The following is a 20,422-nucleotide window of genomic DNA, read 5'->3' as shown; positions in this document are numbered from 1 at the left end:
CCAAATTAGGTGCCCAGGTGTTTATTGACACCCACGGGCTGTTTTGACGTCACCTGGAACAACTCGAACGCCAAGGCGACCTCCGCGATTTTTCCCCGACCTCCGCCGCAAAAAGCTTCGAACCTCACCACATCCCACCCACGAACTGTCGCAATGGGCTCCGCCGCTTCCAAGCCCGCAAAGTCGGCCGCTGGTGCAGCTGCCCGCCAATATCCCAAGCAAGCCGCACCTCCTCCCCGCACTGCACGCACAGCTCCCAAAGAAGCCAAGACGCCCACGCCTCCAGCACCCAAACCCAAAGCTAGCCCGCCTCCTCCTCCTCCTCGAGCCCCCGCTCCCCCATCACAAGGCCCAACATATCACTCCAAAGAGAAGGCATCAGGCGTCAAATCAGACGGTAAGATCTTCCGCCCGGTCGTAGAACCAGAACCACCTGCTCGTCACAATACTAACCAGACCAGCGATTGACATGGACGGTCGAGACCCCGACTTCGCCGCCTCCCTCCGCTCCATCGGGCCCGTCGATCCATCCCCCACCTTCTCAAACTCAAGTACCTACAAGGGCCCGGCGCAGTCCATCTTCCCCCAGTCCTCTAACCCGGCCTTGCTAGTCGTGACTGCTCGCCAGCGCCTTACGAAGGCCGCAGACGAAGAGGCTGAGCAGTTTGGTCGCGCTGGTCATTCTGGCCGAACCTTCTTGGATGCCTTGACTATTCAGCAGGTGCTGACCATGCGCGACAAGCAGAAGCAGCGTCCTCGTGAGATCGAGCGCTTTTTGGGCCTGAGGAAGGGAATTTTGGATCGTCTAGGGAAGGACGAGATTGTTTCGCGCATTACTTGACGGATGAGATTATGTTGGGCTTTTCTCTGGGGCGTCTGGGGATCATTGGCGTTGTGTTGCATCTGTATATTAAACATCTTGAATCCCTGCTCATTATAATGCATACTTTTGGCATCTGTGTGGTGTCTCAAAACTCAATCTCGCGCTTTATGGACTTGTGATTCCAAGGTTATTGGTACTAGCTCGCTGGATTCACTGCCATGTAATATTCACTGAATAGAGCATTAAACAAGAGGTACGGAGTGGGATTGCATCGATATTGAGTTCTAGGAACATGTGAAAAGTGCTGCAGGTGAGCATTTATTCTGAAACCTCCAGGAAAGAACCTTGGAAAGTTCAAAGACCCTAGTGAACACGCGGCCGAGGTTCAGGGCTGTCATGTACTAGGCTTCCTTATTTCGTGGATGTTGCAGTCGAATCAACTTTAGATATATATATATATATATTTTTTCTTTTTCTCCCCCAGGACACAAGTAGAAAAAGAAAGTTGATAATTGTTGCATGTTGGTGAGAAGCTTATTGAACTTTATATACAATCCCTACAGGAGTACTGGGATGCTATGTTTGTTTCCGTGGGTGCCAAGTATCAGGGTCCAGGGTCCAGGGTCCAGGGTTTTCGGAAGGTTGATGGAGCAATGATGAAACCAGATACCCCGTAAATGTCAAGAGTTATACTCCAAATGTATTACTCCGTAAATGGGGGCTAAATACTGTAGTCTACCCCGACTCGTGTAGAGGCATTGGGCGCCTAAGTCAAAGATGAGCAATGAGGGGGCCACACATGTCTAAGTTGTCCACCCGTACTTGTACGGTAAGAGAAGGTAAGAGAACAGGTCGCAGCATGCAGGGTCCGCCAAGCCCACCTCAGCCTCAGACCCCCTGTGCTGTCACTCTGAGCTTGAACAGAAGGGTTATCACGAGACCATATACGGAGTACGGAGTAGCTAAACGTTGCCATTCAGTATCGGTGAAGATGTACTTCGTACTTCACACAAGTCGGAAACCTTTCGACTCTTGAAAGATCAGCGTGTAGTCTCCACAAGGCTGTCTCTCACACAGCACGGGAACCCCGACGATCAGGATGATCTTGAATCTGAACGCCTTGTCCCTTCAGGGCCCTTTTCAACGAAAAGCCACGAACCACGGTTACACTCAGACACAAAAATGGAATTGTGGGGACGGGGATCGGGCATTGATGGGCTTCCGGTGCACCGTCACAATTCCCTTTCCCCAGGTTTACTTTATACGAGCAATGCATTAACCCCCTTTTCCAGGGTTGCAGATGAGGATTAGACCATCGGGGCCCAGTATTGTCTCAGCAAGGTCCGAGGGACGAATCGCAGTAGGAGGCAAGGACACCAAAATACATCGTTTAAGACATTAATGTGCGGCAGGGTCCACAACGTGCACAAAATTTGATTCCGAGTCCGTCATAGCCGGAAAGGCCGGTAAATTAAGTCAGACCTTGGAGGCGAAGTTGGAGGGTCTGGGGCCAAAAGGGACGAGAAAAGAAGCCTTGTACTAGTGATGGATCGCGTGGTCCATTTCCTGAACAAGGGATTGTACCCCATTACCTCATTTGTTTCGGTATTTCCCACTCGATACATCTAAGAATAACTTTCATTTCTCAATTCCTTTTTTCTTTCTTTTCAATCCTTTGGGCACTTGCACTCTTTATTGTATCATGACATGAGGCCATCATGTCTATCCTCGCCCTCCTACCACCACTTCCGCCCTTCCTTTTCTCGGCCCTCGTCGTGAGCGGTCTCGCCTCGAAAGCTTTACATATCGCCCTACATATTCGCTCGTTACCCTTCCTCTACTTCGTACTATACTCGCCGACCCTAATTCTTCCCGATGTCTTCGTCATTTTGTGCGCGCGCGTACTGTTGCGCTTCCAGGCGCCGGAAGGTCGATGGCAATGGCTCTCGACCGTGCTGGGTGGGGCACTCTCGTATGTTGACCAACAAAATAAAAACACAAAGACAAAGACAATGGGGATTTTGTGCTAACAGCTGGAGCCAGCTTGATCACATGGGGTGCCTCCTCCATCCAGTTCGGATTCTTCATGCAGACCGGTGCCGAGGTCGCCTGGGCAGCTGGGGGTAGTTTCCTCAGCGATCCAGCCGCCATGAAAATCCTCCTCAGTGGCATCTCCACCGTCTCCGCAGCGGCCACCGTCCTCGGCCTCGTCGCCTGGTTGGCCCATTCGCATCTGTACAACCTCACCGGCCTCGGATTGCAGGCAATCCGAGATCTGTGCGTGGGAAGCTACAGAGCGCGCTATACATTAATTTCTGCTCCTAGGAAATCATGCATGGCCTCCATGGATCTCCGATCGCTCCGCATTATCATTCCCGCTGTCGCCATCTCTGTCTCACTCGTGTTTTTGGAAATTACTCGCCCATCGATTCCATATGACCATCTATCCGGCGCTTTGCCCTTGACATTACTCGATGCGTTCAACAAGAAGACCGCTACTGTGGAGGGATGTCGCGAGCCAGTGGTGCCTTTCCCCGAGTTGAAGTCCTCCCGCCCGCTTTTCCAGCCAGACGCATCTTTCGTGGAACAATGGTCACGAGCGACATGGCTGCCCGAGAACCCGCCAGCAGGTTTCAGCCGCTGGGACATCAGCCCGCACGATCGTGCAGAGAAGGATAACCACTTCTCTTTTGTTTGTGGTAGTGATGAAGGCGGGTTCTTCAACCCGAAGAATGATCCGCTTAAGGTGTCGAACTTGGGCTCTGAAATTTACGAGCCCCTGCAAAAAGCATTCAATGAGCACTCTGTTGAGGTCAATCATGTTGTGCTATTGACCCTTGAAAGCGGTCGTAAGGAGCTCTTCCCTACGCAGCAAGGAACCCCCCTGTTCGATGCTCTTCTGGCCTCTCACAAGAAGCAGAATGTAGATGAAGCAATTGACCGTTTGGTCACAATGACTCCTACCGCCCAACAGCTGACCGGTGAATATGCCACCGATAGCAAGGGCAACAGGGTTGATTTGAGCAATGCTACTTGGGAAAACCCACCTCAAGAAGGGATGGGTGGTCTTAATGTGCGAGGCGCTTTGACTGGAAGCTCTCTGACTTTCAAGAGTGTTTTGGGCAGCCACTGCGGTGTCCACCCACTACCGGTCGACTTGTTAGAAGAGTCGCAGCTTGAGATCTACCAACCATGCTTGCCCCAGATCTTTGATCTGTTCAACTCCGGCAAATCCCAGCCCCATACGAACCAAAGCCAAGCCTCCAGAAGTACTTCCGAGGCCGTGAAGAACCCCTGGAAGTCTGTCTTCATGCAGTCCATCACTGACGACTATGATCGCCAAGATGTGCTCAACGAGAACATGGGCTTCAAGCACAAAGTCGTCAAGAGTGATCTCGAAGGCTCACGTTCGAAGTACAGAGCCAAGGGCAAGGAGATTAATTACTTTGGTTATGCTGAGACCGAACTCCGTCCCTATGTCCGGGATCTCTTCGAGGAGGCGGCAAACAACAAGACCCGCATGTTCCTCTCCCATGTTACTAGCACAACGCATCACCCATGGAGCACACCGGATGACTTCAAGAAGCAACCGTACATGAGTGACCAGGGAAGCATCAACCACGACCTGATGAATAACTACCTGAACGCGGCCCGTTTCGTCGACATCTGGCTCGGTGATATCATGAACATGCTGCAGGAGACCGGCATTGCCAACGAGACTCTTGTTGTCGTTGTTGGAGACCACGGCCAGGCTTTTGGCGAAGACAACAAGGACATGACTGGAACCTACGAGAATGGCCATATTAGTAACTACCGTGTTCCCCTGGTTTTCCACCACCCGCAAATGCCCCGTGTCGATATCACCGCCAACGCAACCGCCCTCTCCATCATCCCGACGATTCTTGATCTCCTCGTCGAGTCGAACTCTCTGGATGAGCGAGACGCTGAAATCGCCTCCGCCATCCTCCCTGAATACCAGGGCCAGTCTCTCCTGCGCCCCTTCCTCTCCTCAGTGGAAGAAAAGCCCCACCACGGTAACCACCCACCTCCACCACCTCCCCCCGGAGCGTGATCTCTCGCAGATCGAAACCCGTTCCAAGCACGATGGCCCACCCAAGCGATTTGTCTGGAACATGGGCCTCATCAACGCCGGAGGTTCCATGCTCTCCATCACAACGGCCGGTATGCCTTACCGCATGATCCTGCCCTTGAAAGAAGAGTTCGAGTATACCTTCACCCATATCGGTGAAGACCCCGGTGAAGCCCACCTCATCAAAGCGTGGACACTGAAATCACTCGTCGAGGAGGTGACCCCCAAGCACGGCGAGGAAGCCGCCATCTGGCTCGAAGATGCCGAGAAGGTCGGCAAGTGGTGGGTCACCGAACAAAAACGCATCTGGGGCTACCGCGAAGCCTAAATCTTATGAACAAAAAAGCAATCAACCGGCCACTTATATAGCCATGTTTTCGACTTTTTCCGGCTATTTCTCCCATTTTCACTTCACTTATCATGATATCTGCAACATCTCGGACTGGCGCTTATACGGAGTTTTCATATCTCATCATTTTCCGTTTTCGAACTGCCCTCCAGGCTTACACTTCTCTTCTCCGACTTGACAGTCATTCTCATCATTGCGGCTCTCTTTTTTGATATTTGAGGGCTTTGCGCTTTGCGCTTTTCCCGTGTATCTGGCCCGGTCTTGCATTTCTACTGTACTTGTAGAGAGTATATGGGAAGAACATTGTACATAGCAGGGATTTCGTTGGGGCTCATGTCTTTCTGCATTAGGGATATTGATGAAAATAATTTAATATTGAATCTTAAGTGATGCTTACCTGGAGTTCATCATTTAGTCGGATAGAACTGTGTTTCGTATCAACATTTATCAGATCGCCCACGGAGGAGCGTTGAAAGCCTGTTGACTCCTTCGCTATATCAATGTAGAGGTTGAACGCAACAGCCCTTGAGCCTGGGACCAGAGGAGGAGGAGGAGGAGGAGGAGGAGGAGGAGGGAGGAAAACGGACCGCGTGCGACTCGTCCGGTTGGGTTGATAATTGAATGAGAACTGCCATGTGGTACAGCCATGGACACTCAGCAAGTCAGCAGGCGAGATACCTGGCAGTTGTAGCTATTTTTCGTACGACTTTGGAAGCGATCAAGTAGATTTGATTGAGAATGAAAGTGTTTTATATTCGAGTACTGTGCGGCTCTGGTCGGCCCGACCCCCTGGAAGTGAAAAGGCATGAGCACACCTTCCAATGAATCTAAGGGCTAGGTAAATTTCTGTGGGCATAGCCTGTGTTCAAATCCGAGGATGGGATCATCCAGTGATAACAGAGCGTGGGGGGTCAATCAAGCCTTCCCTGGAGTCGGGCCCGAGCCAAGCCCGCGATTGAAGATCCCATTGGGATATTAAGCCTATGCTAAGGCCAGGGGTAAGAGCAAAGAGCAACGAAATTCTGTTGACAAGTGTCACGCGGTATGATGAAAGTTAGAACGAGAGCTCGGAATCGCCCGATTAAGTAAGGAGCTCTCTGGAATGGAAGAATTAGACGGTCACGAGACGACCATTTGATAACCCGGGGTGATGGATAAGCAATTTGATCTTCCCGGCAAAAGCAAAGTCGGAGTCTGGACGTGTCTTTGCTAAATTTAGTGTCCCCCGCATAATGATAGCTATTTACTCCGTACTAGGTGCTGACCTTGAAGGTTCTTGAGCCAAGTTACATAATTTTCTTGCCTTGGGGAGTCTGAGATCTGATCAAAGAATGTTTCAAGGCATGTTCGTCAATGACTCAGGTTGTTCATATTTTCGGCATTGGCCCTTCAGACAGGAACGGACCCTAAAGGGTAAAGTAAATCTGCACAAGACCACCTGACTCAGAACTGTAGTTTCTAGAAGACGTGTCGTCTTGGCAGTGAAACCGAATCAATCAAAGTCACCTGAAGAGTGTGGATGAAGACACCAAGAGAAAAAGACACAGAAACCAATTAGTGTGGCGTTGGGGTTCCCCGGGTTCCCAAACAAACGGGTTCCCCGATATAGAATTCCGGGCCCTGAGCCGAGATCGTGAAGTCTGGTGACCAAAAACAGTGGAATTATTTTTTTTTTTTAAAAAAAAACTGTTGATTCAATTTATCGGTTGAGTTACTGGGAATTCATACAGAGGCAAATTTTGACCAGGATAGGGACCAAGATGACAAGACAATGATGAAGATTTGGAAGTAGTCTATGGCTCTTCTGCATAGAATCTTGATATCTTCCATGTCTACTACTCATTGCTTGAGATTCTCCTACGTACCGTGTATTTGCACGGTATACATGGCCACAGCCGTTCAGCCTACATTCCCTGGAGGCCTGGGCCCAATCTGCTGCGCCCTTGGCCCAAATCTGGATTTCCCCTTTGGGCTCCCCAGTTTCTTTCTGCCCACGGGACTCTTGTGCTGGCACACTTTGTGGATTTGGCTTGATAGTTCCGGGCATTTATTCATCACTATTTAAGTAGACTCCATTTCCTCGATCCATGGGTCATCAATTGAATCCCATTCTTCTCTATTCACATTTTGAACAACCAGCGCTCCCAGTTTTTACCGATTTGATACTTTGGATATTGCTCTATATTTCCCTTTGAGAGTTACACAGACTTATACAATGTCTGTCTCCATTGAGGTCACCGATGTCCCTACTGCCCCCAAATCCGACCAGCCTGTCTTGATGGGCCAGAAGTCCAGGATTCCCGAGTTTAGTCTTGCTGGCAAGGTCGTTCTTGTCTCCGGAGCTGCTCGCGGTCTAGGCTTAACCCAAGCAGAGGCTCTCTTAGAAGCTGGCGCGAAGGTCTACGCACTTGACCGTTTGGAAGACCCTGTACGTCCCCAGATAACGACCTCAGAAAACTTGTCGAGTCGAAACCTAACATAAAACCAGGCCCCCGAATTCGAGCAGATCCAACAAAAGGCAAAGGAACTCGGCACCGAGCTACACTACCGCCGCATTGATGTACGTGACACAGAGCTTCTGAACACCGTGATCGAAGCCATCGCCAATGACGAGGGCCGCATGGATGGTCTTGTTGCCGCAGCAGGTATCCAGCAGGAAACACCTGCACTCGAATACTCGGCAAAGGACAGCAACACTATGTTCGAGGTTAATGTCACGGGGGTCTTCATGACATCTCAGGCCGTGGCTAAGCAAATGATTCGCTTTGGGAACGGAGGTAGTATCGCCATGATCGCCTCGATGAGTGGTACCGTTGCCAATCGGGTATGTTCTCAATCCTCCTTTTCATATAGCCATTGACCCGATTCGGTGGCAATATATTCCCTTTTCAAACAGTGTTGTGGCGTGTCACCTACGGCAAATAAGTCATTGGTACTTCGTATAAGTATCTGGGCTTTATGCTAGGGTTCCCCGCTTTTCTGGCACTTCCTCTCCGTTGATTTGGTCGTGAATATCAATCTGACGTATTTTTTGCAGGGTCTGATTTGTCCCGCTTACAACGCTAGCAAAGCTGCCGTTCTCCAGCTTGCTCGAAATCTCGCGGCTGAATGGGGAACTTACAATATTCGCGTCAATACCATCTCTCCTGGCTATATCGTCACTTCTATGGTAGAGAAGCTGTTCGTGGAGTTCCCGGAGCGCCGCGAGCAATGGCCTAAGGAGAACATGCTTGGTCGTCTTTCCCGTCCGGAGGAGTATCGTGGCGCCGCGGTGTTCCTGCTTAGCGATGCCAGCAGTTTCATGACTGGTAGCGACCTCCGCATGGACGGTGGCCACACTGCATGGTAAATTTATTACGATTAATATGATTCGATCTTTGTTCGTTTGTTGGGGATTTTGCCTTTGAGCAGTCTGCGCGTGACCGCTCTATTCTGGTCTCTCATTGCACGGCGTTCTGCTTTCTGGTTGTTTTGAACGTCTGGCAAAGCGTGGGTTTGTTTGGAATTCTTTATCCTTGCTTGGCTTGGACGGCAATAATTGGTTAGTGGACTATGATGACGTTAGACTATCGCTCGAATAATAATATTGTTCCTCCTGTGTCGATCTTATGTCCCAAGTAGATGTAGCCTTGTAGATCTGACCCACCTCAACGTTGACAGATCGGCCCCATACTTTATTTTGTATCAACTACACCTGCGCTTGACTTTGCATTCATCCCTGGTGTGCCTTCTTGATCACTTGAAAACAATTTGCCCCCGGCACGGGAGATCCGAAACTCAGCCCCTCAATTAGCTATCCACTCAAGATGTACCACATAGTGAACAACACCACCTGATCCTCAACAAAGCCGATCGACAGATATATTTTTCTAACTCAAAGATCAAAGATCAGTCAATCGTATGCTTGCTTCATGCATTCATCGCCAGATTTAGTAAACCGAGTAATACATGCATCCCGTGATGCAAACTGTACTCGTCATCCATGCTGTCTAGATCCGCCGAAAGGATATTCTTGTTTCATTGCTCACAGCCATGGAACCGATCACTGCTGACAGTCTGGGGAAACGTGGGGGAGCAGGGACCAAGTGTTGTTTCCGACGGGCTTAGATACCAATCACTTGGCTCGGTTACAGCTGCTTAACCTTGGCTAGCATCGCATGTAAGGGGAATTGGCCTGGCGGCCTTTCTCGGGTGCCAATACTCCGTATATTGATCTCTTCCGACCAACACTCATATAGCATACAGCTTTTCAATCTCATTACTTTGCATTTGATTGAACAAACCGGGTGCCCAGGTGAAGGCTGTTTCCTGGATACTGGAGTGCCGTCGAAAGCATAAGCGTTACGCAGGAGCTACGAAGCCTGAGTATAAGGTCTTCCTTTCTCTATTCTCGTTTTTCACTGCTAGTATTATTTCTTTTTTTTTCTTCTTTTTCATTTGCTCTCTGCTCCCTCAGGGGCAGATTTGATTGTAGAGAGAATTGAGACGTCATGTCAGTCGAAGCGGAGATAGAAGGGAGTATTGATCATACAACTGTTTTGAGTATTGAAGCAGAAAGTACTCTGTAGCGAGTGAGCTTCGTGAAGGGAAGCATGCCTTCACCCTTTACATTGAGAAACAGAAAGGGGAATGTTTCGAGGCTGATCACACCCGTTGCTTCTGCCGCTTTTGCCGCTCTTCCCGCCCCCTCCGATCCTTACGCTCCCGCTGCCTCTACCGCATGTGCTGCACGTGCCGTCTCCGCTTTCTCCGTCTTGTCCGCTTTTCCGCCTGAGCTTCTTAAATCACCATCTCTCATCTCTCACCCCATACATCGATTGCCTGATATGGAGATACAAAGAACCATGAGCACTCACGAAATATAATGCACCAATTTTGGACCACGAAGCATTTTACCCTGCATCAAACAATTTCGAGCATGCGGTATGTGCCGAAAACCAAGAGGCGTGGTCAATGAAGACCAGTTCCCACGGCAGCAAATGGTCAACAGTATCCGGGATTCGGCTTTTGTGCAATCCAAATATTGAAAACAAGGATAGTGGCTAGCTGGACTAGTCTAACAGCATTCATGGAGCGACAATGGGGCTCGTTCACAAGAATTAGCGACGAATACCAATTTGCATCTGTTTACTCAATTTTCGGGCTATGCTTCTCCTTCAACCCCAAAGGCAACAACAAAAAACTAAATATACTCGAGGGTCCAAGATTGTTGGCAATATTGTACGGAGTATGACTTCCAATGTTTATCGATGCAGAGCTTTCGGCAAACCAACAGTAGATTGACATGAGTGGGCTCGAGGATCGTCAGGCTACTTACAGCCTCTCGCTTGATATTAACCCATCCCCCAAATCACTACGGAGTAGTACGGAGTAGGTTTAAACAGTAATCGCAGGACTAGAGGATACAGTTGGCGCCCTGGACCAAAAATATTTACCAACTCCTCAAGATCCTATAGATCAGAAAACCGGATGCGAAATGGAAAAGAGAGCCCAACTATCGGGCCCACTTCGGAAGAGGCGCCACAATTCTAGGCTGCTTTAATTTGTTTTATGCGCCTTCATTACGGGTCTTCCGGCTCTTTTGGGGCAATCGAGGTTTTTTATACGAACACGATATGCCCGTTTAAATTCCGATTCCACACGTTCATTAGGCCCCCCTCCTGACCGACTCTTTCCCAGTCAATTTAGGCATCTGTGTTTTAAAGTCTATAATTGGACACAGTCATTTCAAACTCTGCCGTGGAGTCTCATCGAAGAAACTTGTGCGGATACTCTCTAGGGCTGTATACCTGCACGGAGTAACGTTACGGAGTAGTTACTCGGTACAGCTGATGACTGTCAGCACCTGCGTTGTATGTATGCAGGGCTAACACACAGCCTGACCTCAGCCCTGCGCCTCCCTGGAATGCAATATCGCAACAAAAACAGTCTAGTGTACTCCAATATTGGTTGGAATGTTTTAGTCAAAGATCATAATTAGCATAATTGCAACGCAAATGTTAGTCGGAGCTCCCGGCGCCGACTTTGACATCACTAACACCCCACTAGCTCGAAGCCCACTCGCTGTCCCTTCATTGGCGATCCTCGGGACCCAATCTGCACTATGAATGTGCTAAGAACATGCCGAGAACTCCTTTCTCCATGACTTGGCTAAGCTTCCGGCGGGCCCGGTGCATAAGAGTCTCCTAGGCCCTTCACTTTGAAAGGCTCATGTTTGTTTGCTTTTCCTCCCTACCACTTGATTGCCATGAAGTCTACTCTGATTGGCTCGATCGCTTTGGCCTTGTTGCCTGGTAAGTAATTAGCGTTCGCTGAACTCGGGAGGCTTGTTTTGAAAGTCTCCAGTCTCGGTGACAATGGGGCACATGAATCACGCATGCTAACTGAACGTAGGCGCGATCGCCTCCCCCGGTGGTTTCAACCCGGACAACATCGTCTTCGCGCAACGCGCACTCCCCGACGCGCCCGACGGATATGTGCCAACCTCGGTCAGCTGCCCAGCGACCCGACCGACAGTTCGCAGCGCAGCGAAGCTCTCCTCCAACGAGACATCATGGCTCAAGGGCCGTCGTGAGAAGGCTCTCACCGGCCTGAAGGACTTCTTTGGGCATGTGACCGTCGGCGACTACGATGTCGCATCTTACCTGGACAACCACTCCTCCAATATCTCGAACATCCCTAATATCGGTATTGCTGTGTCGGGTGGTGGCTACCGTGCGTTGATGAACGGCGCTGGTGCTATCAAGGCCTACGATAGTCGAACCAACAACGCGTCGACGAGTGGACACTTGGGTGGTTTGCTGCAGTCTGCTACCTATGTCGCTGGTCTGAGTGGAGGCAGTTGGTTGCTGGGATCCATCTACATCAACAACTTCACTACCATCGACAAGTTACAAACGCATGAAGATGGTGCCGTCTGGCAGTTCGGAAACTCGATCCTCGAAGGACCCAAATCTGGCAGCATCCAGATCTTGGACTCGGCGAGCTACTACAAGGACCTCGCTGAGGCTGTCAACTCGAAGAAGGACGCTGGCTTTGACACCTCTCTCACCGATATCTGGGGTCGCGCACTCGCATATCAGATGTTCAATGCTTCCAATGGTGCCATAAGCTACACCTGGTCGTCTATTGCTGATACCTCTGATTTCCAAGATGGCAACTATCCCATGCCACTGGTTGTCGCGGATGGACGTAACCCAGGTGAACTTGTCGTCGGTAGCAACTCGACCGTCTACGAATTCAACCCTTGGGAGTTTGGTACCTTCGATCCCACCATCCATGGTTTTGTTCCTCTCAAATACCTGGGATCTCGCTTTGAGGGCGGCTCTCTTCCCGACAACGAGAGCTGCATCAGCGGCTTTGACAGTGCTGGATTCATTATTGGAACCTCCTCCACCCTCTTCAACCAGTTCCTTCTCCAAATCAACACCACTTCGCTTCCTAGTTTTGTGAAGAGTGTATTCACCGACCTCCTCACTAAGCTTGACAAGTCTGATGATGATATTGCGGCATACGACCCCAACCCCTTCTACCACTACAACAACGACTCGTCGCCATATGCTCGCCAAACTGAGCTGGATGTCGTCGACGGTGGTGAGGATGGACAAAATGTGCCTCTGCACCCTCTTATCCAGCCCGAGCGTCACGTCGATGTTATCTTCGCCGTGGACTCCTCGGCTGACACTGACTACTACTGGCCCAACGGCACATCTTTGGTCGCAACCTACGAGCGTAGCTTGAACAGCACCGGTATTGGAAACGGTACTGCTTTCCCTGCAGTTCCCGATGTCAACACCTTCGTCAACCTTGGTCTGAACACCCGCCCAACCTTCTTTGGTTGCGACAGCTCCAACATCAGTGGGCCCGCTCCCTCGTTGTTTACGTTCCCAACGCCCCTTACTCCTTCCACTCCAACGTCTCAACCTTCCAACTCAGCACCGACGACACCGAGCGTGACAACATCATCCTCAACGGATACGAGGTCGCCACTATGGCCAACAGCACCCTCGATGGTAACTGGACATCCTGTGTTGGCTGCGCCATCCTGAGCCGCTCCTTCGAGCGCACAAACACCACCCTTCCTGAGATCTGCAATACCTGCTTCGATCGCTACTGCTGGAACGGCACTCTGAATGCCACCACCCCCGCAAACTACAACCCCACGACCTACCTGGCCGATAATGCTGGTTCTGCCATGCTGCCCACCGTTCTCTCTTCGGCTGTTGCTACGGGTGTGACTCTCTTCGCCTTGATGTGAGAAGGCAGATAAGTCTTTTTATCTTCACACTCCAATTTGAACATAGACACTCACGGCGCTATGTACATTGTTTCCTGGGTTTTCAAGTACATGGTCGGTTTGATATTGAGCAATCACCGTAATTACTTTATTCAACTCATCGCAGGATTTTTAATGAATTTGTATATTTTATCATCTGCCCGGGTATGCTCCACTGGTTCTAAGGCGTATAACAATCTGTTCATGCGTGCTTGGTTCTGCTTCCAAGGTTAACTTGCGCACTGCGATGAAACAAAATCGAGATTGTCCCTGATACAGAACATTGGAAGATCATCGAAAATCAACCATATGTAGTCACCCTCAAACGGAATGTCACATAATATCACTGCTTCCCGAGGTTGGAGCACGAGCTATATCCTGGTGAAATCAGCAGCGGGACGGCAAATCAGAGATGGCAGAGCTATGATTTTGTTACCTAGTCTCTTCCATGTCACTCCGTCATGTCTGTTTAATGGCCTCCACTTCAATCTCAATTTTCATTGCTGGAAACGCTAGTGAGGGCACAGCAATAGAGGTCCAAATAGGTCGATGACCCGGGATACGCTCCTTGAGCTTTTTGACAACCAGGTCAAATGAAGCACCCATATCAACATGGTAGCTGCGGATTGAATAGACGTCTTCCCAGCCGCGAAGACCCGATGCCTGTAACACCCTGTCCACGTTCTGGAAAGCGAGATCCACTTGGCCGGGAATATCGTCGGCATTCAGAGCGCCAGACTGCTCCCAGCCTCCTTGGCCGGCACATTTGACAATGTTTCCTAAAATAACTGCTTGGGAATAATGGCATAGGTCACTGTGTTTCTGACCAGCGCCCTCTTCGTTGATATAAGTCAGAGAAGACATTTCGATGTTTTAATTGCTGAGCGGGATTGTTCTTGGCGGAGCACAGGCAAACAGGTTGCTGAGATGAGAGGATATCGAAAGAGAAGATCCGAGATTTTAGGCCATTGCTAATTGTCCATGACGAACCCTTGAAAGTATTCTTATATATCATGGCCCGTGGCCACTTTTGGAGGTGTATGGAGGTGGTTCTCCAGGTCTCCACTCGCACCCTACGTACACATGCAGCGATGATGACACCAACTCCTAGAAACGTATATAAATGAGACAAGTTTTGATAATCACCTCCATGAACTTTGGATTCATCCCCACAGATGTTCTCGAGTGCTAATGTAGTACCGCATGTTTTACGGGTCTTGTGTAAAATCCAACCCAACTTTGGAGACCTCCCATCCTATACCGATTGATAAGAACCACTCGAATGGTGTTGACCTAAGCACTTCAATGAGCATGGCTGCGAAGAAATCTAAGATTTAGAGGCAAGCAGTGTCGACCACGAAACCGGGGGCAAGGTGCACATGTGGCCTACTCTACCTAGGTATGACCGTGATGTATATACTCGGTGGTGAGGGAAGAAGGGTCCACGGGTACTTTCTCATTTTCGAATATATGCTCATCGCCATTCCGCTCTGTCTCTCTACCTATCTATTATCAATAGCGGTGCTATGGGTCTATACCGCTCGGGGCACCTAGGCTAGTACTTTGCAGGCTATGACACCAGCTAACTGGCAAGCTCGTGGGCTTCTGGAACCATGGCATAGAGTGTGTTGATCAGTCTGTATCGGGGAGAGGCATCCGATGGTAAATCTTCAACTAAAGCACACGAGACTCAAGATCTCCCATCCCTCCCACAGCCCGGGAAGAAGGGATTGAGTATGCAGATGTAGAAGTGGGGGTTGAATCTATCAACTGCCCACTCTAGAGCACATAAGATTTAACCCAGAATTTCCTCCAAAGACTTCGGGACACATCTTCTTTCCGGTGTAAATTTAGGTTAAATTTGAAAAGTTCCCCTGCAACCTTCAAGAAAAAAAAAATTCCATTTACCCTGTAGCGTCCAAAGATCTATATAGTGATGTTGCGTTTCAGTTTGGGGCTCAAGATGATGTGCCTCGGTCATCGACCAGAAATACATTGAACTATGCTAAGTCGTAGCGAAGCTTTGAATTCTGCAAGATCAGAGAATCACTAATATTCGCTGTGATATCTGTTTGATTCATGACAATATGGCCTCTGTTGACAATTCGCATAGTAGAGAAAAACATCACGTGGTGGCAGTTGCCGTGGGAACAGCGCCACAACAAGCACCAGCTCGGATCGACACCTCCACAGTGGATAATTCGCCTTGCCTTGCTTCTTCTCTTATGCAACTAATTCGACAATCCTACGACATCCGGGGCGATACTACCATTTCGACCTTCAATCTCGACATGAGTGCCTCGGACCACTAACTGCGACAAATTATAACGACAACATGGCGCGCGCAGCAGTGATCCCCCAATCCCCCGCCAAGCGGACGGGACGAACATCTACCCAGTCTACAGCCGCCGCTGACGCAAAGAGGAAAGCTCCTCGCAAGGCAACGGTAGCAACAAGGACCGCGACCCCAACGCCGAACGTTGACTCCGACGACACAGATGACGAGCTCGGCTTCATCACAAACACAGCGAAACCCCGCGGCCGCGTCGCTGCTCGCCAAGCTGTAAAGACCAAAACGACACCAACTACCCGCGCCAAGAAAGTCTCTGCTGAACGTGTCGATGCTGAGCCAAAGAACGCGTCTACATCGGAAGCTGAGGCACCTAAGAAACGCGTCGGACGGCCGAGAAAGACCCCACCTGCGGAGGAAACGACAACACCGAAGCCCGCCACTGCTGCCAAAACTCGCGGACGACCCAGAGCAGCAACCCCTGCAGCTAAGGCCCCGATACCTGCTCCCACTCGGAGGACTCGATTGGCGAGCGAGTCCGTTAATCAGACGAAACCAAAGAACATTCAAATCTCGACCAGTTCTATTATGCGCTCAAACATATCCCGCGGACCGGCCAAGAAGAAAACAGTTACGTTCCAGGATTTAACCGAATCCGAAGAGGAAGATGTGACTGAGCCTGAAGCACCTGCTGCCGGTCGCAAACGGGCGGCAGCCAAACCTGCTGGCTCTGGAAAAGCTGGCCTTGGTGCAACGCCTGTTCGCAAGGCTCCAGCTACCGGTACTCGTGGGCGCAAACCCGCAGCAGCCAAAAAGGGAGCAGCCAAACCGCTATCTCCCAAGAAGGACAAGCAGGTGGCTAAATCTTTATCGGCATATGCGAGCTCCGATGACGAAGATGAGTTGAACACGATTAAATCCGAGAGTGCAAGTCCAGTCAGGCTTGTAGTTCGCTCGCCTGTCAAGCATGGGTTGGAAACCAGCGGATTGAGCTCTCCTGTGCGAAGAATCAATTTCACCCCGAAGAAGGCCGCCAGCTTTATCGACGAGAATGGCGAACCGAAACTACCGACCCCCAAACACGGATCAGAAGGCACCGGTCTTAGCTCTCCAGTCCGGAGGATCAACTTCACACCGAACCGCAGCCAAAATGCTGTCGCCGAGAATGGCCATCTTGCCCTACCACCGGGCAATTCGATCAACTTCAACCAATCTGGACTTATGGGCAGTCCTGCTAGACGAGCTCCCACATCATCTCCTTTTAAATTCAGCTTGAGGGAAACACCAAATCGCGCGGGCTCACTGTTCTTGGACAGTGCGAATCCAGTGTCTGCCCCGGACTTCGCACCTGCCAACGCGTCCCCACTGAAGATGTCTCCGAAGAAAGCAAATCTTGGAGCATCTTTCTCGCAATCGGCGCTCAAGGCGTCCGCTCCACCAGCTCTCGCTCGTACTCCCCTCTTCCAGAGCCCCGCAAAGAGAATAGCTTCCCCCTTCAAGAGTTCCATCTTCTCGGCTCATGCTTCTGTGAGCCAGACGAATGCCGAAGATGACGGAACCCCCACCAAGGCCTTGGAGCCAGAGGAAACTACGACCCCGAAATCATCACCACTGGCAAGAGACGAAAGCCGAGAGACATCAGAGCAGGATTGCGAATTGGTCCAGGATGTAGCTCGAGACATTTTCAATATCGACATCGAGCTTTCCGCTGATGACAGAACACCATCGCCTGACCCAACCCAGCGAGAGGAAGTTGCATTCACACCAGAGAACGATCGCCATTTGGACGATATCGCTGTGGACATGGAGGTCCAAAATTACCCGGAATCTGAACAGGCAGAAGACACAGACCTTGCTGATGAGATTCAATATGAATACGAGGAACCAGAGACCCTTTGCTTTGATGCAATGGAAGAGGCAAACCTAGCGCCCGAGGAATTTGACGACCAGGCGACTCTGGAATACTCAGATATCGAATATCAGGAAGGCGTTCAAGAAGACGAGCTTTATGAATATGAAGAACCCGAAACACTTTGCTTCGATGCCATGGAAGACGCGCAGATGGAAACAGACGATCTACAATACGATGAAATCCGGGATGATTCAACTTCCGAATCAGGTAGTTTCATCCAAGATGTGGCCCCATTTGAGTATGAAGAGGCCGAGTCTCTTTGCTTTGACACGATGGAAGATGAATACCTTGCGGGCGTTGACCTCGTCCACCCAACAGTCGAATCGGTAGACTCGGAGACTGATGACATGGAAATTCCTGGAGCTGAGCAATCTGATCGCGAAAGTGAGACAGACCAGGGAGCTCGAACTCCCAGTGTTGAATACGATTCTCCTGAACCAAGCCCGACGCCGGTTCGGGGGAACATTGAAATGGACCAATTGGATGTTGAAGAAGATACCAACGATGAGGTCATGAGCGATAACGATCAAGCGGAAAACAGTGGACCCAGCTCTACAAATGGCTTCCATATTTCTTCGCCACATGAGGCCAACAATTTGCAAACTAGCGTCAGCTCGGCACAAAGGATTCAATCTCCCTTTTCTCCAGCCTCGAGTTCTTTGGAGGTTAGCAACACCACCCCAGTCTCCGCAAATTGCCTAGACGACACCGAGAATGGCAATGACTCCACTCCTCGCGTGAAGAATGCCAATGCCAGCCACACCCCCAGCCCCTTTGAGAACAAACTCAACTACATGCCAGAGGGCCAGGTCGATAGCCCTGCGTTGATGGCACCTAGTTTATTCAACACACCAAGTGTTGCTGCCCAGCATCACACACCCACCGAGACTGGCCTGGGCTTCACGCCGTTGGCACAACGGTTTGATCGCTGGGAACAGGATACTCCTTCTCAGGCCAGATCACTTCGACCTCGTCGCCGTGGAGTCTTTTCGTTGGTGGGACCGCTGGAGCGTACGTCTGCCGCAGCCCCCGACGAGTCCGGCAGTGTCTCGTACCCAGATATTTCCAAGAGTTCTCTGGCAAATACCCCTTCGTTCACCGAATTGCCACTTCAGCCGCAGAGTGATGATACAAGCATGAGCCCCGAACACGACCAGACTCCGCGACAATCCGCAATTTACGAACGCCGCAAGAGCTCTATTTCACCGGCTAAGCATACAGAGATCTTTGAGGACCCTCTCCCGGACAGCACACGAACCTCCACCAATCGTCGGAGTTTAGTCAAGGAGGATATCCCGGCTTCACAAAATCTGCAGGATCAAGGCACCGAAGACAAAGAAAACTGCGGTCCGCCGACTCACCTCCCAGTCACACCAATCAAGACCAGACCTCAGACTGACGATCATCGGACTGTTCATACTGTATCAAAAGTCCCATTAAAGGCCGAAGGCGAAGTCTCGCCTCTCAAACTGTCTCGTAAGAGAGGTCTTTCTCTCTCGGCAACTTCCCCCACACGCTCTTCCCCGCGCGTTCGAAAGCCTGCTGTGGTGTCACTCAACGACAATTTCCCGGTCCTCCCACCTCCCCGAAAGGCGCCACGGGTCAGCAACGGTAGCCCAACCACAAAGAGACATTCTACCATGGGCAGACGCAGCAGTGGTCGAGGGCCCGTGGTGGCTTCACCCGGTCCTCCTGCTGCCACTGCTAGCCCTTTCAAGAAGCCCCGCCGCAGCATCAGCAAAGAGCAAAAAGCTCTACACGGTGCGGTTGTGCATGTGGACGTTCACACAACCGAGGGCGAGGATGCATCTGGTATCTTTGTCGAGCTTCTCCAGCAAATGGGGGCTCGCTGTGTGAAGTCTTGGTCTTGGAACCCCGGCTCTAGTCTTTCCCCTGTTGATGGGGCAGACCCCAAGGATTCACGTGTGGGTATTACCCACGTCGTATACAAGGATGGTGGTCTTCGCACTTTGGAAAAAGTGAAGAAGGCCGCAGGCCTCGTGAAGTGTGTTGGCGTTGGTTGGGTTCTTGAGTAAGTTGATACTCTCAGTCATTCAGTATTTTACAGTGAGATCTAACAGCCCCTTTAGTTGTGAGCGTGAAAGCCAGTGGTTAGATGAAACACCCTACGCAGTTGACAGTTCAATCATCCCCCGCGGAGGCGCCAAGCGCCGCAAGAGCATGGAACCTCGTGCGCTAAGCAACATCAACGGTACATTGGTTCGCATCTCCGGATCTCCGACGCCATCAGCCAGTGGCCGTCGCAGTGGTGCCGGCCAGGGTGCTGTTGATGGATTCCGCAAAATCACACCTCCAACTCACCAACAGGAGGTGCCATCTACTCCCCCACGCCAATCATCCGCCACCGACTATCAATACCCTGCCACGCCTGGATACAACTTTGCCAACCTAGATGCCATTGGCATGTCTCCTGCTACGCCGGGATTCCTCGGCAACCGCTCCAAGCTTGTTCAGCAGTCCTGCCCGCCGAAGCAAAGCAACCGAGGCCTTTTCCCTGGTGCCAAGCCTTCCATAACATCGCAGGATGATGGTGATGACGAGGATTCCAGGCGCCAGCGCCGCTTCCGTATGGAGGCTGCTCGCCGAAAGAGCCTTGTGTACAAGCCTACAGTTGCCAGCCCTCTTGTGCCTTAGATTTTGCATCCCTTTGCGTTCTTGGATT

General features: G+C 50.7%; 6 protein-coding genes across 6 annotated transcripts; 5 read left to right on the top strand and 1 right to left on the bottom strand.

The window, feature by feature from the left end:
* Positions 1-153: 153 nt before the first annotated feature.
* N7506_010355 (uncharacterized protein) lies at positions 154-841 on the top strand (the record flags this gene model as incomplete). Its single annotated transcript, XM_056959648.1, has 2 exons — positions 154-397; positions 462-841. 2 exons carry the CDS (start codon positions 154-156, stop codon positions 839-841), a joined length of 624 nt encoding a protein of 207 aa, XP_056809038.1.
* Positions 842-2,541: 1,700 nt separating this feature from the next.
* Positions 2,542-5,241, top strand: N7506_010354 (uncharacterized protein; the record flags this gene model as incomplete). Its single annotated transcript, XM_056959647.1, has 4 exons — positions 2,542-2,795; positions 2,867-3,100; positions 3,149-4,835; positions 4,906-5,241. The coding sequence occupies 4 exons, from the start codon at positions 2,542-2,544 to the stop codon at positions 5,239-5,241; spliced, it is 2,511 nt and encodes an 836-aa protein (XP_056809037.1).
* A 2,236-nt stretch (positions 5,242-7,477) lies between these two features.
* N7506_010353 (putative short chain dehydrogenase) lies at positions 7,478-8,611 on the top strand (the record flags this gene model as incomplete). Its single annotated transcript, XM_056959646.1, has 3 exons — positions 7,478-7,690; positions 7,751-8,086; positions 8,300-8,611. 3 exons carry the CDS (start codon positions 7,478-7,480, stop codon positions 8,609-8,611), a joined length of 861 nt encoding a protein of 286 aa, XP_056809036.1.
* A 2,898-nt stretch (positions 8,612-11,509) lies between these two features.
* N7506_010352 (uncharacterized protein) lies at positions 11,510-13,519 on the top strand (the record flags this gene model as incomplete). Its single annotated transcript, XM_056959645.1, has 3 exons — positions 11,510-11,555; positions 11,656-13,144; positions 13,198-13,519. The coding sequence occupies 3 exons, from the start codon at positions 11,510-11,512 to the stop codon at positions 13,517-13,519; spliced, it is 1,857 nt and encodes a 618-aa protein (XP_056809035.1).
* Positions 13,520-13,996: 477 nt separating this feature from the next.
* N7506_010351 (uncharacterized protein) lies at positions 13,997-14,401 on the bottom strand (the record flags this gene model as incomplete). Its single annotated transcript, XM_056959644.1, has 1 exon — positions 13,997-14,401. One exon carries the CDS (start codon positions 14,399-14,401, stop codon positions 13,997-13,999), a length of 405 nt encoding a protein of 134 aa, XP_056809034.1.
* A 1,471-nt stretch (positions 14,402-15,872) lies between these two features.
* Positions 15,873-20,394, top strand: N7506_010350 (uncharacterized protein; the record flags this gene model as incomplete). The annotated part of the gene is made up of 2 exons (XM_056959643.1): positions 15,873-19,771; positions 19,830-20,394. The coding sequence occupies 2 exons, from the start codon at positions 15,873-15,875 to the stop codon at positions 20,392-20,394; spliced, it is 4,464 nt and encodes a 1,487-aa protein (XP_056809033.1).
* Positions 20,395-20,422: the final 28 nt, after the last annotated feature.

Source organism: Penicillium brevicompactum, assembly GCF_028827555.1.
Source record: "Penicillium brevicompactum strain IBT 35665 chromosome Unknown utg000006l_segment0_segment0, whole genome shotgun sequence".
In the NCBI taxonomy this organism is placed as follows: Eukaryota; Fungi; Ascomycota; class Eurotiomycetes; order Eurotiales; family Aspergillaceae; genus Penicillium; species Penicillium brevicompactum.
This window is presented reverse-complemented; position numbering and strand designations above follow the sequence as displayed.